Here is an 11,914-nt window from a genome sequence, read left to right on the forward strand (position 1 = left end):
TATATATAACAAAAATACGCGCGTGTGTATGTATGTACGTGTATGAGTGAATTTGCATATTTGAAAAATGTGCGTGCGTATGCGTGTATGCGTGAAACGTTAAACAAGAGGATTATCATAGTGCTCCGTTTAAGGAAAGCACGCAGGCTGTGGCGAAAATTGTGCTGCAACCGGTTGTAGGATTATTTTTCTGTGAAAAAGTAGGTCGACCGTGGTGGAACAAGTTTTGTTCGGTACGAAGTCTGGTTTTCAGGGAAATTAACTTTCGATATCGTAAAATACACGGGTGATCGCCTAACGTTCTAGGAAAATGAAACTACAGATGGAAATCAAAAATAATACTATTTTCTTCGAAATTGTAAACGATACTGTTAATCGTTATTCCATGGGATCGTATGAGATATAGATGATATTCTATGAGCTAATATTCCTGCACATCGCGCGATATTTTGATCGGCTGTAACGATAATTCAATGTTTCGAGCGTACGTCGAAAAATCGTTATACGATTTTGAATCGAACAAGAAGCGAGAAGTTATGCCAGCCGATTATCGCGTTTAAAGAGAAGATTTGAGAGTTGGAATAATAATTAATCAAGTAACGATCGAATATCAAAATATAGTTTGTCGAAGTAAAGCGACTCGCAACTTATCGAATCTAATGTACATGTTTTGACGATAGAGAATTTCCTTGAGCACGTTGGAGATTTGTTACGCGAGAAAAGAGAAATAGACTCCAGCCCTGTCGCTTATTTTTACATAGAAACAGTGATCCAGCTTCTAGCGACAGCACTACTTTTGGCGCATCCTGTTTAATCGAAGAGAATAATTTAAAGCTACAGATCTAATATAAAGGACAATGAACAAGTATATAGATAGGTTACGCCGATACATGTATGTACCTATAAAACATAAGACGAGAGTACGCACTTTTGTAATAGTAGTTTTGCGAAACAAAAACGAAAAAAAAAAAAAACGATAAATGATAGTGAATGATACATATATATATATCACGTATGCTAGATATATATATATATATATATAAATATAATGAAGAAAAAAGAATTGACGCTTGATACACCATAGTTTTCACCGACATATCCTGGTTGAACACCATCCCCCTTACGTACATACTGCATATTAGTTCTTAATTATGATATCACCATAAGATTACTACACGAAAATATAGAGTATTTTATGAGTAAAACTGACGATAATATTATTATTATTATTAGTGATTATTACAGATCAATATTGTTTATTGCGATTCTTGATTATTGTCGTACAATTACAATTATGATTATCGAGAATATAGGTACGTATAATAAACGTAACGATGGTACAACTAAGGCAAGTATGTACTGTACATAGCTGTCACTTATCCTTTTGCCCCACCATACAACCATAAGAAAGTATATAAATACATGTATATATAAATATATATATACATGCATTTATATATGTATATATATATATATATAATATAGATATATGAAGCCATTATATTGCAAAACATTAATCTCATTGTTATACTAATAATTATTTTGAAATACTATTGTCCTTATTATTATTATTATTTTATCGTAAACCATTGTAATTATTATTAATATTATTATTATCATCGCTACTTTATATGACTACCACGATAAGAATATGTTAAAACCGCGTGTAATTTTAATTAGCGTACGATATTATTATTGGCGAAAGTAGATCCTCACTCTTAGCTAAGACAGATAGAAAACTTTATATTCTTACTTTCTTCGCGGATTGGATTCTACCTCACTTTTATTGCTTTATTATTATTGAACTATTATTGAACAGCCGCTAAACGTGTGAAAAGCTTAGGAAACGAAGAACAATGAAACAAAATATAAGAAATAGACGTCCTCTACGTACCTTTCCTTTTTTCTATTTTTCGATTATTTCGATTATTTCGATAAAACAATTTCAAATCGGATCAAAGTGCAACTACTTACTGTTGATGTTGTTGTTAATTATTTGTTGAAACTGCAGCGACCTCAGCCTGTGATAGTTAAAAAGGATATTATTTAAATTAAGTATCCGCTGTATTACACGAAACCTAGAGCATCAATCGGCTACGCATAGTTTCGAAGGATCGAACTATGTCTGTACGTGTCGTGATTTAACTTTTGTTTGGGCAGGCCCTTGTGCCTAGAACCAAGCTCATTACGATACAATATTGTAAATTATTTGTAACTCGAGAGAATGGAAAAGAAATAAGAAAGAGATGACTCGATACAATGTTGCGTAGAATTTAAGTATTATCGTCTGTATTAGTCAGACTTTTGTAAATCTTAATTTTGTAATGAGCTTCACGCTACGTAGTGCAATATGTATTGTTATGCGTTCTAACACGAAATTTTCACAGTAATTTGCTATGAAAGATAACGTAATTCACGAATCTGTTGCGTTTCTTCGATGAAAGTTCGAACGAAGGATTACTCAAGAATCGACTTTTTCTTGATCCGTACTTGTTATGTAATACGTCGTAATGTTCGTAATTTTATCTAATTTTACCTATAACTGCATGTGATAAGAGAGAAAAGTGTAGTTACAGAGCACGTAAAAGTAAAAATGCAACAAGTGTCATTGAGTGCTTTAAACAAATACAAACGCTGTGCGCTTGTGATTATAATTATTTTTTCTTTTCGTTTCTTTTTTCTTTTTTTGTTTAAGATAAAGAGAAAACTAATCCAATTGTTTCTTCTTTTCTTATGTATGTTGGTGACGTGTGAAATGGTTCGAAACGAACGAGTTTCCATACGGTATGTTCCTTTATTAGGTGAAACACGCAAGAATCACTTATAATTAGCTGTAATATAATCGCCTGTAGGGCTTCGTAATATTTTTTCAATATATATATATATATATATATATGTATATGTATATGTATACATTATATTAACTGTATTGTGATGTTAACTTAAGCCATGGACAGAAACGTAGGAGAGATTTTTCGAGGTCGCTGTAGTAAATCCTCTTGCTGGGGTGAGGAATCACTTTCTCAGTTTTTTAGCTTATTCGACAAGCGCCGATAAACAAGCGGATGTCGATTATTCTCGATGAATAAAAAAACAAAACCAGAATGTACTCGCATAATTATCTTTGAATGGTAAAATGGCGATGATTGGGAACTGTACATTGTGATCAGCAAACAGACTACAATGTAGTTTGTTCGTGATTGAATGAACAAACGGAAACACTTGTGTAATAAAGTAGATATCCATAAAAAAATATCATCTGTATTTTCTATTCACTTTAGTTTTATTATACTTTTACTCCATTTCAACGTCAACGACAGCATCCTCTACGATAACCTGTTCCGATGTCACAGGAGTCTGTATCGTAGGTAAAGGATCAGGAGAACGGGTGTAAGTATTACTGCTCAAGTGTTCTTTAAAATATTCACCACCTCTTTCCTCGTATTCCTTCTTACTCACTAAGAATTCAGGAAGGTTTCCATTTAAGCCAAAATCCCTGGCACCGTACCATGCATCTAGGCTGGTATTTTTTGCAATATTTATTCGAAAACTCGATCCAAATGGTCGTATTTCACGAAGTTCACGATTCAATCTTTCAAGTAAACCAGGAAATTTTGTCGGCCCACCCGTGAGAAATATATTTCCCACGAGTCGCGACTGCTGTTCGAGCGGATAAAGCTTCAAAACGAAATCGATTGTCTCTGCAATGCCAGCTTCCATTGAACCAATCATCGATGGTTGAAATAATATTTCCGGAGCTCTCAAGCGTTCTACCCCTACGTGTAATTGATGAGTTTCTCCAGGAATCATAGGAACGTTAGATCCAGCACCATCGAATTCTGGATCATGATGTCGTAGTACATCTTCCAATTCCATAAGCTTTTCTTGTTCTACCTCCGAGTCTGAATCTCCACCTTCCTGTGAAAGACAAATTAAAAACACAGTACAATTTTAACGTTATAAATTTCAGTGCGAAAAGACAATAAATTAAAACTTATACAAACCCTATTTATAACTTTATAAACATCCCAATCTTCGTCTCTCATACCAAAATCATCATCGCGTTTTTCTTTTCTCGCCAATTGGCTTATTATGCGCATTCTTTCCTGTGCAGCAGCTGTTCTACGTTTCGCCATATCTTGTCTACGTTGTCTTTTTGCCAGTCGTCTTTCTAATATTTCTTGCCTATAGTATAAAGAAAAATATATTGTAATATTGTTATAAAAACAACGAAGAAATCATTGGTTACCTTTTCTTTCGAACACCAGCAATCCATTCGTCAAAATCTTGTTGATCTTTAGGTTGCAAACTCGATTTTATTTTTGGTTTTTGTTCTTCCATCGCGATATTCTCCTCTTGCGAGTTAGCCGCTACTATCTTTTGTCTGGTTCTTTCTACTTTTGCTTGCAGATTATTAATCATTTTTATCAAATCTGCCTCGTTTGCGAGAGAATAAGTTTTTAACGCTTGATCAAATTCATCCGTTTCACCTTCCTCTAATAAATCTTGAACGGCTAATAATTGATTTAGTTGTTCTTCATCTTCTGCTAACTACAAATAACGATTATGTTTCAATCGTTCGTATCTAAATAAATTTATGGAAATAGATTTATAGAAAATTACTAACTCTCTCTTCTCTTTTCCTGGCATTGATTTCCATTAATCTTCTAGCTAATTCGCGTTTCCTCTCTTTCTGCTGCTCGACTGTTAGACCAGGAGTATTTGCAGGAGCAACATAAGGTAATTGAACCCTTAATACATTTGTATCGTAATAATCTGGATCTGCCCATTTAGAAATTTCATCTTGATAACTTAAAGCTATCATCGAATGTTCATGTATTAATTCCTATATAGAGAAAATGGAATTAAATATTCTTTGAATCGTCATAGCAGGTGTAAGTGATAAATCATCCGTATACCTCTGCTCGACTAGGTGTAATTGCATTTACATGTACTGGATATTTAAGTTGAAGCAACCTGTGCATGTAGGACGTAATGTGATATCCACCAACGTTGATTCTTCTTGAGTTTACAGGATCTGCTTTACCATCTAATATAGGTATTATGTGGGTAGTGTGATATCCAATACTGATTATTAAACCATCCGGTGGACAATTGTTATGCTGATAAGAAAATAAGCAATCCACACCATATGCTATCGCAGGTACGTTATAACATTCAAATAAAAGTTCAGCCATTACTAAAACGAATACAGCCGTTACCTCTGACATAAATCTGAAAGTAACCTCAAATTTGTTTGTACGCTTATGTACTTACAGTTTCTGGAATAATTAGGATTCAAAAACGCTTCTGTTAAAATAATAGGATGATTTACCGCACCCTCTGTATCTATTCCCATATGAGTAAAAGTGTAATCAAATATTTGTTCCTGTGCTTCAAAATGCGTAACCACGTTTCGATCAAATTGTGTTTTTAATTGAAATCGAACAGCTTCGATATTAGCTATGTCATTTCCAACCTGAGGTTCACCGTCCTTTTTTCCACGTTCTTTGCGTGGTTTTGCAATAAGATTTTTAAATATTAGTTGGCATTCTTTTTCTGTAGCCCAACCAACTCTACAATTATACGATCCTATAAGAAATTATTCACAATTTTTTATTTCATTAACTCTATACTTATCTATACTTGTAATTATATATTTATATGATATAATCAAATAATGTATTTAACTTACCATTATCAATAACAAGCGGAGTTGCTTCGCATTTTACTCTATTTGGATAAAGATGAATAATATCAGGTACAGCTTTTATGTCTTTTAATTCAAGAACTTCCATTATATATTTATTTCTTCTTTTTTAATAAATCATAAAGAATACTTGCAGGCGTCCCATACTTTGGGACATGATGTAAACAATATAACCAGTCGAGGAACTGTAATATCGACGAAGTTGAAATACCAGCCACAAGATGGCGTGTGAATGCAAATGGCGTTGCATCACCGACGTTTTAGTCAATGATTGCATCACGCGCAATCAATTCAAACGTTTCGAAGAAAGAACATATATTTCAGCGTTAATCTTTACGTTACTTGCTAGTATTAATCATACTTCTATTCATTTTTCTATGTTACGTGATATTTTGATTACTAGTCTCATTGTCCAAATAAAATTTTTAAAGTTTTTCCAAGTATCTCAATATCACGCTCTATCAAAACTTTTCCCTCTTAACAATCGCAACTAACATAATATCTTGCTATAAAGGTATTATAAAATAGTCCGTGTTTTTGTTCGTAATATTTGTTCTTACGATTTTCGCGCTTTCGCATTTGTAATAAATCACGAACGAACAACGAATCACGAGGCGACGCGATACGTTTGACTTTACAGCGCGAATCTAAATTGTTCTGCTTTCGCGGTCATTGGCCACATGATATCGTTTAAGAAAACGATCGTTTGACGAAAGAAGAAAGCGAAATTGTATTTTTATTCAAATCACCGAAGGTTCGCGGTCTTCTTTTCGCGTTTCACAATCGCGAGTACGTTTCACTCGCACGTACGAGTCCTAACGTTTCGACGCGTGATTTTTTCATCGTAAAAGCCCGCGTATCGAGTCGTTTGCGCAAAGAACCATCGATCCTCTTATCTTATCAGCGAAACGTACAAAGATGATCTGTAAAAATGTCGTAAGAAGTGCTGTTACCGGGTGTCGGTAAAAACAAATCAAAGATTTGTAAAAGAGTCGTGTAAGAGAAATCACGAGGAAATTAAAGAAACGTGGATCATATTGACAAAGAGTATCGACAGAGCGAGAATATCGGGCGCCACGCGTATTCAAAGCATCCGGAAGAGAACGTGTGCGCAGAAGTAACGATATTAACATTCACGGACCCTTTCAAAGCGTTGCGCAATTATAATTTCACAAACGCGCGTGAAATCGTACGAACTGTTCCCGATCGATAAAATAACACGGTCGTTCTTCGTTTATTGCTTCACTCGCGAACGCGTTGAAAAAGATGGCAACGAGCGAATAGCGTTGAAAGTCGAAACGAAACGAAACGAAACGAACGTTATATAGATATTTACTCTGCTTGTGACATTGGTCATCCTCGAGTCGTTGACCTTCTCTATTCTTCGAGTCTATCTCAAGTATACCTCTCGTTTCCCCGTTAACGTTAGGCAAATTTGCATTGTCAACTTTAGATTAACATCTATCGATGTCCGCGCTCGCAGCAACTCTCAGCGATCTGTTAGATCTAAATTTAGCACTGTCAACGCCCAACATCGGATATTTCCAATTCTCTGTTTCAGTGGCTTTCAACTCAACCATCGAGAAAACTTACGGAGGAAAAATTGTCGGAGCACGGAATGTTATGGCACAGATTAATACCAATCTCGGATGTTATTAACTTTCTATGGAGTTCGACGATCAATCGATAACAACGTACGAAAGGCGTAATTACGAGCGTAATTCGAAAAAACGAAACCTACACGAACACACGTACCGGTTGCTACTTAATTGCTATAACGCGTGCTCTACTCTGCACGCGTTACGTATATTTTCATAGCACGCGCACTCTGCAAATCTTCGCCTCGTCGAACCTTCCACAAACGCGTAAAAAATCCACGATCTACGCGCGACAAAACGAATTCTACTTCTCGCCAAGTAAACGAATTACTTCCTCGCCACGGACATTTCCTTCCTGCAGTTGCCGTAGCGATAAGACAGCCTCCGCCGATCAATCTGCCCCTTTGTTCTGCCAGTAAATTATCTCGAGCCAGAAGCAACGCGATTGAATCGCTGCGTTGATCGATGATAAGCTGCGACCAGATCGCCTATTCGCGTACTCGCACAGAGAGGAGTAGGGTGAGATTGCGCGTTATCCGGAAGTGGCAGGGATATTGGTGTCGGTGATACGCGTCCGTAGCCGATGGAGAAATAAGAAGAAACGCGGGAAACAGAAAGCGAAACGGGCGCAGCGAAGGTTTAGGCGGTGAGACAGTATCGGCAGTCCCGTGGAAGAAAAGCGGCGATAGCAGAGCGAGCAAGCGAGAAAGAAGTTTCGGCGAAAGGGGGGTGGGGGTTGCGAAATGCAAGCAAGGATGCAGAGGTGGTGTGGCAGGCGAATCAGGACCAGTTTCAGGTCTGCGCTCACGTCATATCCACGTTGCTACGTGCTGTCGACGGATCGGAATAGAAGGAAGAAGAAGAAGAAGAAGAAGAAGAGGTGGAGAAACGGAGGAGTAGCGTGTTTTGGGCCATTGTGCTTTAATCGAGGGTTTAGAGGCGGAGGAAGAAGAAAGAAAATAAAAAATTAAAAAAGGACCATGTTTCTTCGAGTGTTTTTCCTTTTGTTGGTCAGTGTGGTGACCTTGAGCAGGGCACAGTTTCGGTGTCCCGAGCCGAAGGGTTTCTTCTCGGATCTGGAACAGTGCGATCTTTATTACGTTTGCATAGACGGCAAGGCGGAGGAGAAGCTGTGCAAAGACGGTCTCGTCTTCAGAGACGACAACCCTAAGAAGGAACTCTGTGATATTCCAGCTAACGTGCCTTGCGGAGACAGGACTCTCCTTCGTAAGTTACACTTTCCTTAATCGTTTGTATCAACGAACGAGACACTATTATTGCTCGATGGCACCAGCCATTAGGTTCGGTTCTACGTTTACGTATACGAGAAACGATACGAGCGTGTAAAACGTATGACGATACAAGCTATCGGTGACAGATGTGGCTTAGATCGAAGATAAACGTAAACGAAAGGAGATGTTAGTTTTGTTTCATGTAGGAAGATATACGATCTTAGGTGGGCGTCTATCTCAAAATATTCAAATCGTAAGATCGAAATTTATGTTCGTTAATCGACATCAACGATCTGACTTCTGTTTCGATTAGAGAAATATAAATTTAAACGTTTCAGCATTGAGATATCATAATGAAACTCTCTTATTTTTAATCCCAAACGGATTCTATAGCGCATGTATTTTCAGACAACGAACTATGTAGTTTTTAGGAGTTTTACGTATAAACGATCTTCTCTCTTTCAAGGAATTTCCACGTAAAAGCTATTGAAACATCCTTTGAACGATTTACGATAGACATCGCGACGAAGTAAGAATCAATTTAAAAGTAGTATCACGATTGTAAGCTAAATCTAATCTACGAGCGAACGAATCGATCGGCGAGGTGGAATCGCGTAAAGATCGCACGATACCGAGAACTTCGAGAAGCGAATTTATGAGAAACCAAAGGTGAAAGTTACATGTCTGATTGCGCGCACCAGAATATTCCGGTCACACTATCTTCTATTTTCATGAAATTCCGAACAGGAGCGTGATACGAATCGTCGATGCAGCAGAAATTTGTATCGATGTCCCATATCGAACATCCAACCGCCCGATCTAAAAATGCAAATCAGGTTTTTTTCCCGATGAACGCAGCTCGATTTCGAATGCGCGAATTCGAACGCGCGCTAAAAGAACGACGCGACGATTAGAATGCGCGGCGAAGTTGCGAAAGACGCGATAAATTAGGACGAACCGGTTTCTCCGTAAATCCTTGGCTATATTTGTCTTCAGACGTGCTTTTAATCCTCCTTGGCCTTTGTCGTTCGTTTTTTTCCCTCCCGCAAGCGTTCTTTTACCGTTCGAATCGAAATCTTAACTCGTATGCTAATCTTTCCGATTGCCGTGGATCGAGTGGAATCCTAGTGAAAGGACATTTCTTTCTCGCTTCGCGTATAACCTTATGTTAATTGATATCATTTATACGTTGTATATAATCGATAATATTAAAACGTTAATGTAGCCTCTTACTTTAGCCTAGTAATTCTATTTTAATCAACTTTCGATGCTTAATTATTCAGAGGAGCCACAGCCGAGCAAAGGATGTCCACGAGCTAATGGATACTTCAAACACGAGGATCCAACCGCTTGCGATCGTTTCGTGAATTGCATCGATGGCGTGGCGCAAATAATGCCCTGTCCGCCTGGTCTGATCTACGAAGACAAAATGTCTAGCTGTGTCTGGCCGGCAGATGCCAGCAGATTGTGCGAGAACGTGAAGAGAGACGTTCTCGACGATGGATTCGTCTGTCCCGATGGCGATGTGCCTGGACCACTCGGCAGGATTCTACCCCATCCTACCTATCCTCATCCGGAGGATTGTGCCAAGTTCTACATTTGCAAAAATGGCGTGGTGCCACAGAAAGGACAATGCGAGCCTGGTACCGTTTACAGCGAGGACAGCTTCAAGTGTATGGATCCGGAGAGCGTACCTGGATGGTAAGGTTTCGTAAAGATCTTAACGAGAAACTTTGACCGGATGTTACTTTGTTATCGATCTTCGAAAGCGCGTCGCATAACGAAAGATCGCGAAAGTAAGAAACGATATCGCGACAGCAACGAGCAACAGGACAGTGAAAAAAAATTTGAAAATTAATACAGTAGCGTAGGTAGTATGTTTATTGGACAGGTGACATAATTTTATGCATTTTGAGCGCAACGAAATTCTTATCTCTGTTGTCTCTTCTTGTTACAGCGAAGACTACTACAAAAACAAGAACTGAATAAAGACAAGGTGCCAGTTACTCAGCGATCACGTCTGTAACGCTTAATTTTTTACACTTAGGAACAATAAACCCGTGATACACTTACGTAAATGAGTAGCCTTTGCATACACCTCCCACGATAATTATACCTTTCTCCTTATGTAAACGGATATTACGCTCCGGAAATTTGTAGTGCCGACAACTTTGTTACGGCTTGTTCTAATAGAAAGATCAATAACCGCGAGTTAATAACTGTAAGACGGAATTCGCGATATAAGCGAAGGAAGAAAACGTAGCACGCGCGTTATTTTGCATTTCGTTGATTGGCAGAAGGGAACGAATCGGTCGCGATATTTTTGTTTAGTTGTTGTAAATAATTTCATTCGGGTAATAGTTTTGTTTAGAAATTTGCCTACTCTCGTGTCGTAAAGAGCAAGAAACTATGGAATTACCAGATATTAAAAGTCTTCTACCGAGTTTCTCTAGGTGTTGATTATATAGAAAATAGCATCGAATAAGAAACAATTACAGCTGTTGCTTCGAATCGCTGAAAATTGATCTTGTTTGAATACAATGAGCGACGCGTAATGGTAAAGGCTGGCAGACAATTTCACTTAATTCACCTGATTGCAACCTTTCTCTTTACGTAATTTACGATGTGCTCGATGAAACGCACTTCTCGCGACCCCGTCGACCGATTTACATTTCTGCCGAGTCTATCTCGCTACTGAAAATTTGTGAAAGTTCCTGCTTCATATCCGACATTTTGGAAAATCCTTTCGAAATATCTTCTACGTTAGCGATCTACAGCGACCACGAGAAGTATCGTGACACGTTGTTGCGTTTGTTATAGCATTTACGTACTAATTAATCAGTACATATGACTACAAAAATCTGATACCAGAAAATGGAATGCAGAACTCGTTAAAAAATTGCTTCGTCGAAAAATAAATTGCATAATATCGTAGAAAATTATTTTCTACAAAAGTTTTATTAAACGTTTCGTCATTCATAGTTTCTATTTTACATTTGCTTTTCTTTCTCTTAGATATTCGATTTTTTATAGTCAGCTATTTGCCAGATAGAGGATCGAAAGAACTCAATTAGCCATCGATCAGAGGCATGACCATGACGTATTCGTTTCGTTGATCCGACTGGTTCACCGACAATGCAGATCATGAGTAGCCAGATCGCGATCGGCATTCGTCGGCTTTCACTGTCCATGCCGGGAGATCTGGTTCTCCCTTCAGGAGCCATTGCTCCAAGTAGCGATGACTGTTGCGTAAGGCCAGTTAAAGCCTCCAGGGGCTAACCGTACTTCATACATACATCCAGGAAATGTATTTGTACGGTCATATGTGTATATCGCATACTCCTCTCGTTTTTAACCTCGCTGACGCTAATGCG

The 11,914-nt window shown here is 37.9% G+C and overlaps 2 protein-coding genes across 2 annotated transcripts; one reads left to right on the forward strand and one right to left on the reverse strand.

Annotated features, from left to right (window-relative positions):
- Positions 1-2,883: 2,883 nt before the first annotated feature.
- LOC126916828 (actin-related protein 5) lies at positions 2,884-5,904 on the reverse strand. The gene is made up of 7 exons (XM_050723037.1): positions 5,696-5,904; positions 5,278-5,592; positions 4,920-5,200; positions 4,628-4,846; positions 4,250-4,551; positions 4,005-4,185; positions 2,884-3,918 (listed from the first exon to the last, which is right to left on the reverse strand). Exons 1-7 carry the CDS (start codon positions 5,796-5,798, stop codon positions 3,295-3,297), a joined length of 2,025 nt encoding a protein of 674 aa, XP_050578994.1. The 5' UTR covers positions 5,799-5,904; the 3' UTR covers positions 2,884-3,294.
- On the forward strand, positions 5,049-10,618 carry LOC126916849 (protein obstructor-E-like). The gene is made up of 4 exons (XM_050723077.1): positions 5,049-5,164; positions 7,272-8,535; positions 9,824-10,241; positions 10,498-10,618. The coding sequence occupies exons 2-4, from the start codon at positions 8,289-8,291 to the stop codon at positions 10,523-10,525; spliced, it is 693 nt and encodes a 230-aa protein (XP_050579034.1). The 5' UTR covers positions 5,049-5,164; positions 7,272-8,288; the 3' UTR covers positions 10,526-10,618.
- The last annotated feature ends 1,296 nt before the right edge of the window (positions 10,619-11,914 follow it).

This window comes from Bombus affinis, chromosome 5, assembly GCF_024516045.1.
Source record: "Bombus affinis isolate iyBomAffi1 chromosome 5, iyBomAffi1.2, whole genome shotgun sequence".
Taxonomy (NCBI): domain Eukaryota; kingdom Metazoa; phylum Arthropoda; class Insecta; order Hymenoptera; family Apidae; genus Bombus; species Bombus affinis.

Coding starts and splice junctions, on each gene's coding strand:
- LOC126916828 (XM_050723037.1), bottom strand. CDS start 5,798: ATGGAAGTTCTTGAATTAAAAGACATAAAAGCTGTACCTGATATTATT. Junction 5,201..5,277: donor TCCTAATTATTCCAGAAACT/GTAAGTACATAA, acceptor TATTCGTTTTAG/TAATGGCTGAACTTTTATTT. Junction 4,186..4,249: donor GCTGGTGTTCGAAAGAAAAG/GTAACCAATGAT, acceptor TTTATACTATAG/GCAAGAAATATTAGAAAGAC.
- LOC126916849 (XM_050723077.1), top strand. CDS start 8,289: ATGTTTCTTCGAGTGTTTTTCCTTTTGTTGGTCAGTGTGGTGACCTTG. Junction 8,536..9,823: donor CGGAGACAGGACTCTCCTTC/GTAAGTTACACT, acceptor TTAATTATTCAG/AGGAGCCACAGCCGAGCAAA. Junction 10,242..10,497: donor CCGGAGAGCGTACCTGGATG/GTAAGGTTTCGT, acceptor TTCTTGTTACAG/CGAAGACTACTACAAAAACA.